The 19,216-nt window shown below is 37.9% G+C and overlaps 1 protein-coding gene across 1 annotated transcript in view; it reads right to left on the minus strand.

Moving 5' to 3' along the window:
• Positions 1–2,238: 2,238 nt before the first annotated feature.
• kcnk9 (potassium channel, subfamily K, member 9) overlaps positions 2,239–19,216 on the minus strand; it is a gene marked incomplete at its 5' end in the record, with an annotated part of 48,166 nt that continues 31,188 nt past the window's right edge. Inside the window, one exon of the mRNA XM_082186239.1 lies at positions 2,239–5,931. Within this exon, the coding sequence (XP_082042365.1) occupies positions 5,003–5,931 (929 nt within the window). The 3' untranslated portion in view covers positions 2,239–5,002. The remainder of the gene's footprint in view (positions 5,932–19,216) is intronic.

The following is a 19,216-nucleotide window of genomic DNA, read 5'->3' on the forward strand; positions in this document are numbered from 1 at the left end:
TATCCAACGTAAACAAACATGCATGGTACCGTAACCGTTGCGCAAGATGGTCAAGGCCACACCCACCCTCCACCTTGCGCCGCCTTTCTACTCCTCATTAGTATTTAAAGCTACAGACACCGAAACGGCCCGTCTGAAGGAAGCTCATTCTGGGACTGGCTTGTAGTGGCTATAATTCTGCACCGAGGCTAAATGTTTGGAAAGAGATTTCAGATACAGTACTAAGGACCGCTAAGGACTATATTAAAGCCTACAAAAAGTAGCATGTCATGGGACCTTTAAAAATGTAAGGCTTTTATTTTTTTTTACAGCATTGAATCAATCGTTTTAAAAACTAAAAAAGTGACACAAACTCAATAAAAGTTATAAAACATTACAATTAAAATGAATACGAACAGTATAAAATGTGAATCTGAATAAAAACTATAATAGTATTTCAATTAAACTAAAGTAACACTGATGCAAGTGTTTAATCTATTCTTTAATCTAGCTGGTTTAAACAAATGTGTGTATTTACAGTAAAGATTTTTAGTTTCTGTGATGAATGTGTGTTTATGCAGATTGTCATCGGGTGACCAGACGTCCCGAAAAATTCGGGACAGTCCCGAAATCTAAGCTATTGTCCCGAATCTGGCCCTAATTGTCCCGAAAATTATACTAAAGCAAAATCTTGAGTAGTTATTGTCTGATAAAACATTAAAAACTATCCGTGGAGGTTGAGTCGTCCTGCAGCCAGCCCCTGCCGGGTACTCATTGGCTTTTTTGTTTCTTTATTTGAAGTTCTACAAAGATACCGTAGTCGAAAATTTAGACATTGATAAGTGAGCGCAAGTTGCAGCAGCCGCGAGGACAGGACAGGTTTGAAATTCATTACCTTTTATTATAGGCTATGTAGTCTAATATCATATGATATGACATCCCTCCATCGTCATCCGAACACTGTCCCGAATTTCAGCCAATCTCATCTGGTCACCCTATTGTCATGTGATACAGAAACTGCAAATCAGAGAGCACTCGGTAAGAGAAGAAGGAAGTTTAAATTTTTTTAATTCAAATTTTTAATTCACCCCAGTCATGTGGTCAAGAGGTCAGCCGGCCACACTATGTCATGCACACACAACAAATAAGACAAACAAACAAATTGAAATGCCCATAGCAAGTTTTCCCAATAAAGGCAAAACAATATGTTGTTCTGGCAGTCCGGACTTTGAATCATGACGGATTCCCTTCTTTAGTCAGAGAGGGTCACACAGATTATTTGATGTAGCGGGATCTTTAAAGATCCCTCAATAATGGATTCTATTGCCGAAAGAGATTACTGTAGAAATGAATATAGAGCAACATGATGATTATTGTGAATAATCATATTTATACGGCAGCGTGAATCACACTGCTGTGGGTGGACAGACTGATTTAACAATGCAATATTCCTCTAGCATTAAGATAAAAATATAGTAGCTGAGAGTAAACAAATGAAAAATTGATGGTCACAACAATTGTTTGTTTCTCTGCTGACAGACAAACAAACAAACAAAAAAACATATATTGTCAATTAAATTATATATAGGGGAGACCAAGGCTAGTTGCTATATCATCATATTAACTCCTGTCACCCCTATAATAATATCAAGAATACATTTGTTTTATTATTTATTTATTTAAGTAAACAGAACTGTTTTGATACACATTTTATTTATGTCAATGCCCACCCATAGCAGTAGATATGTTGCCAGTCATAAAGTTATTACATTTCATCCATTTCATACATACAAGCTTATCTGTCTGAGTAATTGTCATCAGGCTATTATATATAGTATGCAAGAACAATTTATTAATGTAAAATACATATTATTCTGTCCTTACCCCAGACCATCATGTACATACATAGGATAATGTGAAAACCATAAAAAGTGGAAAACAATGCTTTTTGTTGTTGTTGTGCTAGTGATACGGAGAACGTATTTCAGACAGTGTTTACGTTAAAATATATGTTTGTGTGGCGGCGGCGGCATTTATGAGGATTAGTTGCTTTGGTTTTATTTGATGTAACTTGTATTTTTCCCATATGGATACATGGGGAAGCTTTTTTTTTTTGACAAAGTGTTTTAATTTGTTTGCTTCTATATCTGAATATGAATTTGAGTATGTGCCTTAATGAAATACAAACTCCACATTTGAAAGATACCCCTTCAAGGCACATATACAGTATGCTGAATGCTGTAAAAATGGGAATGCATCTGAGTTTAAAATATGCCTTTTTAATTTGTCAAGGATATAACTACTTACAATATATGCACTGTACAATATTATAAAATGGTAGCGATTTACATAAATTTACATGAGTGCTGCAACAAATGCTGTGAAATCCAGAATGTCAGACGTCAAGTTGATTGGTATTAGAAGGGTGCACTGTTTGAGCCTGGAAACACTTCCCGCTGGCAGACTCGGAAATTGACTAAAAGAGTGCATGGGAGCAACGGAGTCCCTCTGGAATTTCTCTCATTAATTAGTCTTGTCTGAAACCGAATTACTTTGGCGGGCACTTTGGGCTTTCCATACCTCAGTGATCCACATCAAGACAATTATACAAGATTTATTTTTCCAAAAAAAACCAACAACAGGGTTCCAAGCCGAAAGTCACTTACCACCAAAAATGTTTTAATACCCAATTCATGCTTTTTGTGCCACATTTCACCTAATCTATTACCAGTCGCCTGCCCAAGAATCCTGGATTTTTGATAAAAACTAACCATCCTGACTGCTTCTGATTTATTTGCTTCACAGAGGTAAAATTAGAGACCAACTCTCAATTGAAAATGAGGTGGTGAAATGAAACTGAAATCAAGGAAATGCAAAAAAAAAAATGGACAAGTAATGGAACCGTTTATCCAAATAAACTCCTATACCCATTCTATACCCAGTTGTGGCCTAATGCTAGAGAGTTAGACTGGTAACCCGAAGGTTGCGGGCTCAATTCTCAATACCGGCAGGAAATGACTGAGATGCCCTTGAACAGGGCACCTAACCCCCAATCACTCCCCAGGCGCCGGAGTGAGTGGCTGCCCACTGCTCCGTGTGTGTGTGTGTGTGTGTGTGTTGACTACTCACTACTCCTAATATGTGTTCACTATCTTGGATGGGTTAAATGCAGAGGACAAATTCCGAGTATGGGTTACCATACTTGGCCTTCACATGTCACTTTCATTCTTACTAGCCAACATTTGTGATGTTAGTTATTGTCAGAGTTGGAGTCTTGATCTTGAGACCCATCAAAACCACATAAACGTGGCCTGAGTTGCATTACTCTAAGTCCGGTTTTGGTCTTAGTTTAGGGCCTCCTACTAAAAGGTGATACTCAGCCAAATTCAACAAGGCATCTATGATTATAGAAAATAAGCAACATTTCAATGGCTTTGAATGGCTATTTAGCCACTATACAAAGTGAATTATGTGATAAATTCAGCATCTTCTCCATTTCAGTTCATTAAACTGGACAAACTCATACTTGAAGAGATATTGGTCTGGATCTGGGCCTCGAGGGGTGAAGTCATGGTCTGGGTCTCGTAGGGTTTGGTCTTGACTCCAACTTACTTATATACTTATATACTTATACTTATATATTATATTCAGGAAACAGTTAGACCCAGTAAAAGATTTAGTTTCAAATTGGAAAGTGACATGATTGCTGTTATATCAGAGATGCAATTCGGCTAGTGAACAAAAACAATCCCTAGCACAAGCAGAGAACGAGAACTGTTGATTACATTCTGACCGTTCGCCTAAAAGATGTGCACTATGTTTTTCAATCAACGTCAGAGCAATTTTAGGCCTATGAGGTACCATCTGATTTGCAGGGCATCCTTCTCAAGACATCATCAAAGTGTAAAATACATAAATAACTGTCTTTATTGATGCATTTAAATAAGTCTCATTCAAATAAATGGTTGAGAGAAAAGCAATCATTGCTAGGGTAAGCATACATTATACATTGATTGTTCACAATGGAATAATAGTCGAGTCAACGTGCTGTTTTTTATATAAATCCCGATGAAAAACAATCATTTGCGATGCCGTAACGTTCCCATTGTGAGGCCCAGTTTTAGTGGATGTTTTGGAGTCAGTTGTTCAACTTTCATTTCAAACAATACTATTAAAAGGGTTATTTGCTTTTTATATTGAATCCAGAGCTAAAGTAGCTATCGCATCGCTTCGCCTCGTAACAGTATACGCATACCAGTTTGAACAAAGCACATGCAATTATTCTCCTCTCAGGACCGACTTTTGCTGTCTCTCGTCTGTCACCTCTAAATATAACGCACTTGGAAAGTCTCTACACACATGTATAATTTACAGAAAACTTTTGATTGAAATTAAACTAACAAAAAACGAAAAAAATAAAAAAATAAACAAAAAGTTAACGGAAATGATGACGCACATCAAACAACTAATACAACATGCTATGGTTGGCAACAATATTTTGGCATGATGTGAATCAATGTCTTATTCTTCTTAAATAGAATTGCTTATAGAAAACAATACCTGATACTGTGTAGTCCTTTTCAAATCAGTTTTATCGTTATTTCCTCTTCGTTGGTGTGGCACTTGTATCTTAAGAAAGAACCAGAGGCTGCTCACCGTTTGATAAAACACATTTTCACATGTTCCTTAAAAAATTATATATATCTCTCCCTTTGTATTATTCAAAACACAAATCGTCTGATAAGATATCAGGATGGTATTATTTTATCCAAACCCACTCAGGTGCTGCTCAAAAGGGCAAAGAAAGCCCAGGTGAAGTTTTCTGCAAAAATAGATATCCATGCTTCATGCTTTTTTACAAAGTTCTTATATATCCATCAAACTTTCAAGCGTCCTGCTCGCGTGATCCAACGTCATCACGCAAGGGCCAGGAAATGTCGAAAAAAGTGCAGGAATGAGGTTTGGTAGAGCAGCAGCATTGGATATGTGTGTTCGGCGATGAGTTACCGGGCGCCGTCGCTCCTCAGATGGACTTGCGTCGTCTCATGAGCCGGAGGTTTTCTGTGAAGCTGTGGAGCCCGGGTGAGACGGAGCTGATGGGGGAGGGAAGGAAGCTGTTTTTCAACGTGCTCGGCGAGATCTCCTCTATGCGGTAGGACACCGTCGAGTGGTAGTGATGGTACTGATGGGGGCTCAACTGAGAGCCGAACGAGTTCTGGTGCGGAAACGCGCCACCGCCTCCTCCCCCTCCTCCTCCTCCCATTCCCAACCCGAGACCGACAGAGCTCCCGAACTCATGCGAATGGTAGTGCATGCAGGAGCAAACGGACTGGAGATCGGTGACCTCTGGCCTGAAGCGGTGCTGCTGCTGCTCTCGTCTCCGTCGATTCCTCTGGAGCGTGTCCTCCTGGATGTGGATGATCATGCTACTGCGGTTGCCCGCCAGGGAAGCTCTCTCCTCGGCGTCCCGTCGCTCGTCCTCGCTGTTCATGGTCAGGAAACGTAGTACCACCAGGTTGAGAAAGGCCCCGATGACCGTCAACCCCACTAGGATGTACATGAAGCTGAACGCCACGTAGACGGGTTTTCTCTGCAAGGCTTTGTTCTTCTGCAGGGCCACAAAATCCCCAAACCCGATGGTGGTGAGTGTTATGAAACAATAATAATAGGACTGAAAGAAACTCCAGTCCTCGTAGTGGGAGAAAGCTGCCGCGCCGATGCAGAGCGTTCCCATGCAGGAGAAAAACCCCATGGTCACCATGTTCTCCATGGAGACGTCCGTGATGCGCATCCCGCAGCACTTTTTGATGCGCTTCAGCAGGTACTTGACGAAGGTGTTCATCCTCTCGCCGAGGCTTTGAAACATCACCAGTGTGAGCGGAATCCCCAGCACAGCATAAAACATGCAGAACGCCTTTCCTGCATCCGTGCCCGGAGCCGCGTGACCATAACCTGGAGACCGGAGAGAGAAGTGATCAGATCAAAGATGACAACAAACAACAAAACTGAGTGTGCTGAGAATACTGATGCTTAAAAATCTGGGCTGGTAACCAAATGTTGCAGGTGTGACTGTGAACCCCGCACAATCTAACAGTTGTTCTTACTAAGACTTTTTAGTTAACTTTACTTCATGTCAAATAATTTGTTGAACTTGCTTAAAACAATTTAGTAATCAGTACTGTTTGCATTCTATGCCTTCGTTACTCCGAAAACCCAAGTGAACATTACTTGACTGGTTTGAGTACTATTTTGCAAAAAAAAAAAAAAAAAACATTCTCGGGGCAAATGGTTTTTGAGGCGGGGCAATTCTTAATAGACTCTTCACTCATGTCTTCCACTTCTGCAGTCATAATTTTTCTTAGTTGCATTCTCTCATTTTCCAGTCATCTTGAATGTTATTGTCAATACAACCAAAAATTTTGGGAGAACATCACATAAGTGTTGATTTCCTAATATTTCTCACCATTATTGTGATTAGTGTTCCCTTTGGTTGGGCACCTGGAACTTCATTTATATTATTGTAATTATCTTCCAATTGATGCAGTGATGCAGCTTGAAATCAAAGTTAATTGATTTCAAAGGAAGTGAAGTAATAAATATTATATATATTTATACTTAAATTATTTCCATGTTTTGAATGAATGTATTAATGATATATAACATGGCTATATATCATGTATAAAATTGATCTTTTAACATTTTATTGCTAACACTTATGGCATACACTTTTAATTGGGTTGATATAATCCCTCTATATTTGTGACAATATCTTGCAATTTTGCTTGAGTCACACACACACAAACCACAACAATGGTAATTGTTTGTTTATTTATTTATTTATTTATTTTATTAGACCATTACAATTTTATTTGCTGTCTCTTATCGGTATAACCCAAATAACAATAGCAAATAAAATTGTAATGGTAAAATAAAGCCAAAAATAGTAAAACAAAGCAATTAATTTATTCATGCTGCAATTTTCACAATTGAATTAAGTAAACTGAACAAATTTGTTTTTACGGTGCATGAGCTGCTACCATTGCACTGCATGGGTTTTAAGTTAGTTGATTTTTGACTTTTTTTTTTTCCAGGTAAAAACATATCTAAAATGAAATCCCTAAAACAAGTTCAAATTTCCCTAAAAAATTGCAAAGCAACATCACTTAAAATATTAAAATCCCCCTGTGGTAAAAATCAAGCTTTTAATGTTGTTTATATGTCTATGCTCTAAGACAAACCATGAGAAAATTCATAAGTCAACACCTTCTGAGTATTTTCTCCTTAAAACTGCAGTGACCTCACAAACTACCTTGTAACCAATCACATCAACGAGTGGATCTCTGAGCTGATGTGAGTGAGAGAAGACGGGGCTAATTTGCTTATTAATGGACACATATTAATTTCATTTCACAACAGGTGCTACTACTGAAGAGCTTTTTGAATATTATAGTTAACTAGAAAACCATTTACATACTGGTGCTTTAATGATTCCAGAGTCCAAATTGATCATACACTGTAAAAAATGCCTAATTTCACCTTAAATTACATTAAAATGACTTTTTTACAGTGTAACATTATCATCTCCAAAGAATCATAAACTATAGCAACAGTGGTTTAACAATAGTAGCAACTAGCAGCAAACAATGGTTTGTTGTACCTAAGGTGCTACAAAAAAACTTCAATTTTGGGCAAGGCACTTTTCCCAAGTTGTTCTAGACGGATTTCCCCTGGGATAACTGTGCTGTATGCCAATTTGGGTAAAAATTATTAGCTAAATTACAAAGTAGTAAAGTTGACTTAAGAAACTGCTTTCAAAAGCAACAAAAAAAATTTATTATCGCATATTGGCAAGCAGAAAGTAGCAACATGATTTCATACTTTAATCTAATTCTACTCTGCTAACTGGCCAACTTCTATCATCTTCACCAAATTCCAAGAAGCCAATCAGTCAATTTCCAAGAACTGAAAGTTTCTCAAATGTTGCTTTCGCCTGCAAACGCACTCGGGCAGAAAATGTGAGCTGACTCACGCACCATCTTAGCCAAAACACTGAGTATAGGTCACGCAAACCAGGTGTCTCTTTCATCTTATTCTGGGCTCAGAGATTACAGGGGGTGTCCAATTAGTGCCAGGTTTCCTCTCTTGCCCCCTTGGCCCGCTTCTTAGGGCGAGACAGGAAGGTAGGCGTTACAGGTTTAGAAAAGAAAAAGAAGAAGAAAGGATAGTGGAGCCAGTAAAGCTTTTAGCTTAATTAGACTTTATCAGGGAGTAAAAAGACTAAATTCGCTGACTCACATCGAGCCTTTCTAATACAGTCTTTGCTGATGAGCAAGAAAATAAGTGACAAGACTACAGTAAAAATGTATTACATCCCACCTTACTCTGCCAAGACAAGCATCTTCCTTCTTTCATTAGCACTGAGAAGATATCATTCAAAGAGCTTTAGTTACAGTTGCATACGTGTTGAAGTGATACTAGCTCAAACATAATGGTTTAAAGTGGTTTTTAACAGGCTTGCTTATAAAGTTGCTGTAAGCAATTTCACACATTTTGCTGATTTACACTAGACTTAACCCGGTTCCTTTAATCAAAAGCCCTTTTATAAAGACCACACCCACCAGAACATTGCAAAAATATTGACAAGCAAAGAGCACTTTTTGATTGGCAAAAAACCCCCCCCAAAAAAACCTTGAGCCGCTTCTGTCTCTTTTGAGTCTGTTTACAGGTGTTTACTGTTTGGCTGGTAAGCTTCAGCAGTTAGCTGATCTGCAGGCAAAAAAACGAACATATTTTTCCATTAATTCCCATTAAAACATTGCGGAAATCAAAAAAAAATCACAAAAAAAAAACAGTTATATTACAGTAGACTCAAGATTCACACGTTTTTGGAGTGCACCATGTAACAACAGACTCGTGTTCTTCTCTGTCTGCTGCAGGGACTTCTAATATATATATATATATATATATATATATATATAATGCTGCAGTCTCACGAATGAACAATTCATTTAAGAGGTTCATATTGTATTTATGTACTGTATTTATGAGAAGAAAAAAAATATGAGTTAATTAATTATGCACTGAACCATTGAAAACAAAACAAAACAAGTTGCTGGCTGCATCCAAAATCGCATACTTCCCTACTATATAGTAGGTGAAAAACTGTATGTGACAGAAGTATGTCCGAAATTTACAGTACTACTCATAAAAGAGTAGGCGAAAAGTACCTGGATGACCTAACTACTTCTGCCGAGATTCTGAAGTGTGCATTCGATGGACACTTTACTATCCCATGAGGCCACGGGAGAGGATTTATGAATGACAGTGAAGTGGCATAACTGACGCTGATAGGTCACATGATAATGACAACATGGCGAATACACACACTCATAATATATAGAACTTACTTTTTTTAGCGGTCATGAAGTAATTACTTATTCAAAATAAGTACCTAGTCAAGAGAGTATGCAACTTCGGATGCAGCCACTGTCTTTATTAGTGAGTCAATGATTCATACCCTTAACTGAATTATTCAAAAACATTGATTCATTCTAGCCTGGGTTTCCCCATGCTGCCTTGAGCGCAGCGCGATTTTATTCACGCTGCTAGTCAGCATGGATTCCATGGACCAGATTTTCGCCTCAACTAGGGAACCAATCACAGAACGGGGAGGGAGCAGCAAGACGATGACGACATCTATGCGACACACCGAAGCAGTTTGTTTATATCTATGGATCCAACATGACAGACGTAAAAATATATGCATATTTTTAGGAACACATCTACAAAAATATGCCTGTATTTCAAGTTGATTAAATAATTTAAAATCCACATCAGTTTATTTGTGCCGACGCGCCACGCCCTCCCAGGATCTATAACGTTACCTAGGCTACTTTCACTTTTAAAAATTCATCTTAACCGCGCGCGCGCGATCTGCTTGCAGTCGTCGAGATGGATGCTGAGGAGTTGAAGAAAAGAATAGCTAGTGAAGATTGTAAAGTTGTCGACAATACGTCATCAAAAATCAAGTCCAGTGTGTGGGAGAAATTTGGAGTTATCTGAAGAAAATATTGTGAAAGGCTTTGCTGCAAACATTTTCGTGTTGGATATCCGCAAATGTGGAACTTCATCCCTGAGGAAGCACGCAGAAACTGTGGTAACAAAGCAGTTTTATCGAACGGCATTTTTCATATTTAACACTGCTAAGTTTGTGTGGTGTGCAGGGCGTGTTTGAACCCAAAATGGTCAGATGTAGGCTAGACGAAATTGCGTGGCAAGTGTTGTAGCCGCGTGTGATAAGGCTACTCAGTTTTGTGGTAACGTTAGCCATGTTCTTCATGTATCGGCCTTTTGACAGCTTCGGCTGAAGTTGTCCTTGTGTTAATGGTTGTGTAATAACTTCTGTATGACCTGGCAATAAACATTTTTGTAAGTGTGTCTATAATGTGAAAGTCTAAACTGATTTTATTTCGGGTGCGGGTCGGGTGTCGGTTCTATTTTAAGCGGGTCGGGTGCAGATTTTAAATAGTGCTGCTGTCGGAAAACGGGTCGGGTGCGGATTTACAAAATCGGACCCGTGCAGGACTCTGGTGTACACATAAATCTCTGACCCATCGTCGTCTTCTTCGTTGAATATCTGTCGCTCTACATACGTCATCTGGTATAATTGAAACGATTGGCTATGAGCTACGTACAGGCGCATTTGATAGACATTTGTAGCGCCCAATAAACGGCTCGGGGCATTTGTAAACCACGCCTCAAATACGAGAAAATGAACATGTGGTTCCCAGACCACGTCTCAAAGAGAAAGAGGTCTGACGTTAGCCAGGCTAGATTCATTCAGGAACTAAAGAAGTCTTTACGAGTGAGTCATTGAATCATTCACTTAACAGATTCAGTGAAAACCACAGATTCAGTCAGGAATGCCACTACTGTGTGTGTTGCTCAGAGAAAATAAACTGCTGTGATTCTGTTTATTTTGTAAGTACTAAAATGTTATGTCTAAAAGTGAAGTTACTCAATATTAACTAAGTAATATCACACTCGCAATCATGAGGGTAGAAGGATGGATGGATGGATTTTTTTTAAATATAGAAGATACACAATATATAAAATACCTCATGCAACTATTCAACAAAAAAAGAGAGAATTGTTCTTAATTTCTATCACTACAGAAATAGCAGCAGATTTAATGAGAATGCATGGCATTGACATATAGCCTCTTGAAAACCTTCTGAACACCCACTGGACGGCCCACGCCACAGTGCTCAACACCCACAAACACATGCATTCATTACCGCAACACAAAACGGCCACGCGGCTCAACTCCTGCAGAGCACTTGTACGAACTTAACTGGCTTTTACTGATCTTTTGGACTTGTAAGGATTGATCTCCCAGTTTCCCTGAAGGCCGCCTGCCCACTCGAGCGTACGGTTATGGATTCTATTTATAGAAGTCGAGTCTGATCGATTCGATTTGCAAGCGGCACCAGGGAGAGCTTTCTTTTCTTTTTCACTGGGTACTTATTGTGTTGGAGCTGCTCTTTTGACCTCATGTGCGCACACACAGGCACTTAATGGAAATATGGTGTGTAAATTACATGTTATCACTCAGCTGTGGTGGAATATTGAAAAAAAAAATTTGTTGCGGGGCTCAATATAGGTTGAAAGGTGAAAGTGCACTTGGATAGAATTGGCAGCATATATGACTGATATCTGAAGACAAAAATAGATTCAATACAGCTGCATTTTAATGATGGAATATATTGTGGAGCTGTCGATAATTTAATTTTAAAGAGCATTCTTTTCGAAAGCTCAGTCAAATGTTTGCTTTACACATCCCTTTTCCATAAAACAAACAAGCAAAAAAAAAAAAAAAAAAATCTGCACGGATGCATTGAATTGATCAAAATGGTTTTTATAAGGGTTCTATTTCAAATTAATGAATCCTAAAAATAAATGAAAAAATGATGGTTTCCACAAAAATATTAAGCTACACAACTGTTTTCAACATTGATAATAATAAGAAAAGTTTATTGAGCATCAAATCCTCATATTAGAATGATTCTTGTGAAGGATCATGTGACACTGAAGACTGGACTAATGATGCTGAAAATTCAGCTTTGCATCACAGGAATGAATTACATTTTTAAATATAATACAATAGAAAAGATTTTAAATTGTAATAACATTTCACAATATGACTGTTTTATCACAAAATGACTGTTTGATCAAATAAATCCAGCCTTAGTGAGCAGAAGAGAATTCTTTCAAAAACACAAAACAAATCTGACAGACCCCAAAAACATACAGACACTCTATAAAATTATTATATGTTATATATTAAAGAAATATTAATACATTAACAACATGTCAACTAGTTCTGCCACTAGTTGGGTCTGTGTTGACTAGTGGGTCACATTACTTTTTGTATTAATGGTGAAAACAGGAAAAATTCACCTTTCCACAAACTGTTCCAGCAGGAAACATACTCTGCTGGAGTATGTTTATTCATTAGTACATACTCCATTAGAATGACATAAATTTTGTATAATATCGGGAAATCGATTTGGAATTACATAAAAGTAAAATGAATCAAACCTAGAGCACTTTGCATTCAATGTACTCTGCGAAAGCTAGAGCTGCACACATTTGAGTTACTTTAGAGTGTTAAAGACAAAGAAATGTGCAATTCACTAACACCCGTTCAAAAGTGTGGAATAATTCATAAGCATTTGAAAGAAGTCTCTCGTTCTGACCAATGCTGCATTAATTTAATCAAAATTACAATAAAAACAATTATATTGTGAAATGTTATTATAATTAATATAAAATAAGAGTTTTCTATATATTTTAATAAGTGATATCCTGTGATAAACTGAATTTTCAGCATCATTACTCCAGTCATCAGTGTCACATGATCCTTCAGAAATCATTCTAATATGCTGATGTGCTCAAGAGACATTTCTGATTATTATCAAAGTTGAAAACCGTTGTGCTGCTTCATATTTTTGTGGAAACCGTGTAAGAGACATCTTTCAAAAAGTTTAAGCGAGCGAGACACTGTTTTACAGCATTCGTGACAACACACGCCAGAAGCTTTGGTTTCTCACCTGCATCTCTCTCTCTCTCCTCCCACACGCTCACTGTCAATGCAGCCAAAAACAGCAAAGACATGCCGTGAGTCATTTACATAAGATAAACGCTGACCCGCCAGCTAGCTGACTAATCTTCTGAATGACTAGCACGTAAAAACAAAACCAAACGAATTGATCTCTTTATATGTCAGGCCAAGTCGGTATTTTTGGTGCAAAATAAGCTGCAATGTGGACCAGACCTTTTGCCAGGTCAAAGGTCTGGTTACGCAAGACTACGCAAGCCCTGATGTCAGAAACATAAACTCTGTGATGATTACAGCGTAGAGATTTTGAACTGTACGTGGTAATATTGATTCAGCAAGCGACAAACACATAGTATTCAATCTGCGTGATTCCCTGTTCACCTCAGCGGCGTTCCACCTCCTCTTTCTGAAGATGAACGCTTGCTTTAGCGAGAGCTCTTGAGTGGGATGTGAGGAGATTAGAGCTGATGCACGTAGGTGGTTTATTTACTGTCAATGCAGAGCCTTGCAGAGCTTTGATACCATGAGAATTTAAAAGCGTTTTTATCGCTATCTGTGGCAGTGGGTTGATCTTTTACACGGTTGGGTTTTCGTTCCAGTTCTTGATGAGCTTAGTCATTCTGCGTGTGGTCTTTCTCGCTACGACATAGACTGCGCTAATGGGAGGAACGCATGGGAAACTGTGAATTCAGATTCAAAAATAAACCACATTGAAGCATTCAGGAGTCATCGGGATTTTCAAAACCGAACATTTACTAAATGCATTTCAACCAGGCACTATCTGCAGTGGTATAAGAATGCAAGTTTTTAAGTTTTTAACAAACTCCTGCGAGGTACGTAGAGCAATAAAATCACCTTCATAAGTGTGTGTCACACATTTCAGCCTGAGCATCTGTGATCCGTCTCAGTCGCCTGCATTACGCAAGTGCTAATTAATATTGAGCTTTGACACTTTTATAACCCGTGCAGTAATTACACTAAATCATTATTGGCAGATTTGAATAATTGATGCAATAATATTCACGATCACATCACAACAACAACAGCTGAGTCATTGCTGTTATTCACACTCTGAGTGGATGCACGGGTTAACCTATCAGATTATCATTTAACTCATGTCGCTGTGAAGATGGATTTTTAAGGCCTAACCCTGACATTTTTACTACAAAACTAGCTAAATATAATAGGTGGAAAGCAACCAACAATGTGCATGTATTTTTAGAGGTATCACTGGTCCGGGTATATTGGTTCTGCATTAAAACGTATGTTAATTCAGTACTCTGTGCCACAGTACAACATAGATTTCTCACAGCCTCTGTTTTTTTATTCCCTGAAGCAGGCATCATTTTGATGATCCCGATAAACGTTTATTCGTCAGCTCTGGATAGACGACATCATGCTTTTTCTGATATGATAATCTCATTATTTCATCACTGCAGCAACAGAGCCATTCGTTCAGCAGAACACAAACCCGGTTATACAGTCACAGGTGTGTGTGTGTGTGTGTGTGTGTGTGTGTGTGTGTGTGTGTGTGTGTGTGTGTGTGTGTGTGTGTGTGTGTGTGTGTGTGTGTGTGTGTGTGTGTGTGTGCGGTCCAGGTAAACCTTGCGTTATGGGGACAAAGTTTTCTGAGGGCTAGGTTGATAAAATAGCACTACAGGTATACTAATATTATCCATTGCTGTCATAAAAAAATATGAAATTTGAATTTGTATTTAAAAATCAGTCATATCAAATATCAATATATAGAAAAGAGTAATGAGAGTGTCAAGTGAGGATTTATTAAATTCTTAAATTCTGCCTTTCTTATATGCCTCAGATGAAAACAGGAAAACGAGTGAATGTGCAGGTTTACTACTTAGATTGTCCTATAAATGGGCATACTATGGTAAAGAGGGGAGTTTAAGGCCTTCGGTAACATTGGCACCACACTACAAAACTGTCCCAATCATGGCCTAGTCAAACAAGGAAGACTGACACTTCTAACATATATGAAACCATTCCCATTCCTGCCATGGGCTTCATATTAACCAATAAGTGAAGGGCATGTCCTGTCCCCGATGATGAGGCGTTACACTGGCCAATCAGAGCCAAGCAGAATCAATGACAGTCACAGTTTATCCCCGAAGAGAAGAACATATTAGAGAAGCACAGGGACTGAATCAGCATCTCACTCCATCATACTGAACAAACAGCAATGAAAATCACAGATTAGATCTCTTTAATATCTCAATTGATTCTCCTAGACAGCAATGAGATGAAGAGCAAATGGAGTCTACATCTAAAGTCCATAGAAATATCAAATGCGTCTCCTCTAGAGTTTCAGATTCCTCTAAAACCAAAATAAATCAATTATTTTGGTCAGTTTTATGAGAAATATCGAAGACAAAGTGGATACTGTAGACAAAACAGTTTGATTATTAAACATGATCTCCTTTGTATGAAGATTGATTCTACTTTTGTGAAGACACTGAAACATATACCATATTGATGTATTGACAGCTCTAATTATTAAATTATTCACGTATCAGCATCTTTACAGACATACAAATGTTCACAAACCCATATTTAATCTAATACTGAATTAATGCATTAATCAGTTGATTCTGTTGCATTTACTGTATGATAAACGGTGTTTTTAAATCACATTTATTGAAAGCAGCTGACTTAATTAGAAATGAGGACATTCAATTCTGTTCAGTATGACTTCTGGTGCAAACTCGTTTCAAAGAATTACATAATGTTGAAGAAGAATACACGATGAGAACTTTAAAAATGAATTATATTTTTGTAATTGTTTAACCATTACTTTATGTAATATATTTTGGTGTGTGACAAAAAAAAGGCATTTTATCAATATGCTGTGATTGTGAAGTTTTAGTTCAATTTTATTTTATTATGTATAATTCATTAATTAATTAATTCTAAATCAAGTTTTAAATCAGTTTTATTCCATCACAAAAACAACCAAATGTGCCACCCAAACAAATTCCATTCAGTTCAGTTCAATTCAAATTAATGTATATTTTAAAATAATTTTAACTCCGTTAATATCATTCCAATTAAATTCACTTCAAAAGGTGACAAAAATTTGCTTCATATAACAATGACTATAAAATAAGCCAAAAAATGTAAAATGATCATAAAAATAATCCATTTTATCTGTCCATATTGTTTATTTCAGCATCTATCCAAACATCCAAAAAAGTTTGTTTTTGTTTTTGTTGCGTACTAATACCTATCTTTAAATCTACACCAGGTCCACCATTTTGTTCTTAAGTAGAACGTTGCTGCATCAACAAACAGACACACAAAACTATGCATATAGACACACTCTTGCGCGCGCACACACACACAACACACAAGTCTTTCTGACACACATGCATGGATGCATTTGCTCACACACAAATGCTTGACTGCATCTGGACACAAACACACACTCTTTCTCGCACACGCATGAATGATTTTTCGCATAAACACACACTCACTTTCTCACACATACACACACACACAAATGTCATCCTGCCATGTGATTTAATGAACTCAATCACCCTTTTAGATGTAGTCCCTCAGAGGACTGAAGCGTCAAATTTCTCATCAGATTCCCGCTGTTTGAATGCACCTGCTGTGCCTTTCAGAGAATCATATCTGATGTCCCACAAACTGCTCTCAGTCCTATAGTGTTTGTGCATAGTCAAAGCCACCAAAAGCAATTAAAAGTTAGCCGACTCTTGTTTGTGGATGTGTCTGTGGGTGTTTTTGCGTCTGTATGCGTCCATGTAGAGTGATTCCCTCTTGAAAATAAATGTGCAGCGTAGATGTCTGAGTGTTTGCAAGTGAGCGCTTGAAGCAAGCAAGAAAACCTTCTTATAATCTAGAAAAACAACCAAAAGTGCAACCCAAACAGATGCAATGCAAGTCTATTCAGATCAATTGAACTTTCAATTAAAATAAGCTGTTTCAATTGAATTCTATTCCATTCCATTAAATCAACATAGCCAATTCAACTTGATAATGTATATTTAATTAATTAATTTTAAATCATGGTTTAAATCAGTTCTATTCCAAAACTCTTATAATCACAAAAACAGCCAAATTTGCCACCCAAACAAATCCCATTCAGTTCAGCTCAATAAATTTATATTTTAAAATCAGTTTAACTCCATTAATATCCTTCCAATAATACACACACACTCTTTTGTATAAATTTTTCCATTCGATTGTACTCTATTCTGCTCTACTTTAACCATCGCTCAACTTTCAAAAGTGCTCTTTAAAACACATAGGCCTAGTCATTGATATTTGTGAATATCCATTGTTCAGATAAAAATCTGTCCCTGAGTGGTTTAATGTTTGACTCCCTCTTTCCAGATAAACAGATGGAGCGGCGTCCAGCAGAAGCTAAGTGCAGATCGCACAGCACACAGACAGTAGTGGAGATGCTGGAAGCACTAGATTACAGAGTACACACAGCACAATGACTCATTACCTAAAGGTCAGCGTGTGGCACACAAGAGCGCTTTACTCTGACAGAGCGTCAGCAAGAGGAGGGTGGCCATTACGGATCACTACAACCACACACGATACACACCGGACCACAACACACAACACCGTTAGGGTGCTGGTCTTATGCTCTAGTGTAGTGGTTCTCAAACGTACAAAGTGGCCTCAAGATGACTTAGATGAACTGTTTTAAAATTAGCCAAAAAAAGCTTTGAAGGAAGCTAAAGTAGCTAAAAATAAAGATATGTACCAAGTTCGGTCATAAAACTCTAGATGTTCCAGGCTGATGGGTCCTTAACGTAACCTTCTGACAGTTATATTGTTAACACAAGCTGATTGGTCTGCAGTTTGCAGCGCACTTTCAAAGTTCCTCTGAAACCCTCCACCTTCCCCAGCTCCACCTGTGTAGATCTGCTATGGTAATTTAACTTATGCTATTTGTGCAGCAGCAGCAGTGTGTCTTACATGCTTACAGCAGCGTGCCGTGTGTGTGTTTGCAGTAGCAAGTCTCTGTACTCGCTCTGGAACAGCAGCAGCAGAGCAGATCTAATCCATCAAGACCAAATACATTAACATTGTCATACCCATTACCATGCTAAACTCTGCTGAGAGTTGTCAGCAGGGCTCTCAAGTCTCACGCATTGGGCGTGAGACACACGCAATTCAACCAGTTCACACGCTCACACGCCACACCGTGTATTTCTCACGCTGAAAAGGCAATACCAACCAAGTTGCCCTGCGAGCTTTATATATAACGTTGTATACGAGGCGCAGGCACACAAAGTGAAGTTTCCTGCCGCCAGCACGTATCTCGGCCAGATTGCGTTCATTACAAGGCAACACAGATGCGCGAACACACGGAAGTTGACGGAACATTCTCGGCCACCGTACGTTCGTTACTAGGTAACCAACAACATCGCACGAACACACGTCGTGATGGAGAAGGTAAGTTGGAAGAAAGCTCGTCTAAAATTTTTAGGCTAGAACATTTAATATATAGCCCATCGTTTACATTATTATTGATGCAGTCAAAAACTCTACAACTACTCTGCAACCAGGCCAGAAGCTTTGGCTCAGTTTGGCTAGCTTACGTTTTCTTAAACTAAGGGAATGTTAGTGGGTATGGGAAGGAATGAAGATGTATTTCTTCATTTTATTTTAAATACATTTAAATTTGTTTATTTTATTTTATTTTAAATTATATATTATACTGTATTAATAGTCTTTCTAGTTACATTAAGGCTACATGTATTAAAGCAGAGTGCTCTGAGTAATATTTTATATCCTATCAAAACATACAGTACATTAATCATTGCCAATGCATTTGTATTTTTCAAACACAAAACACATTTCATAAGCTGGAGTGTGTACTCGTGTGTACACACACACACACACACACACCTTAATAATACTCTAATATGACATTTGTTCACAATGCCCCATGCACCACACAATAAATAATTATACCATTTTGACTAGACACATTCAAAATGCAAAAAGATTTGTTTTTCCAAACTGTTTGGAGCAATTTGTTATATTTTTGTATAACTTATTTGTAATTTTGAAATATAACATTAAAGAGTATATTTGATGTGATGAATTGCTCTGTCATTT

The sequence above is a fragment of the Leuciscus leuciscus genome (genome assembly GCF_965113295.1).
Source record: "Leuciscus leuciscus genome assembly, chromosome: 12".
Classification (NCBI taxonomy): domain Eukaryota; kingdom Metazoa; phylum Chordata; class Actinopteri; order Cypriniformes; family Leuciscidae; genus Leuciscus; species Leuciscus leuciscus.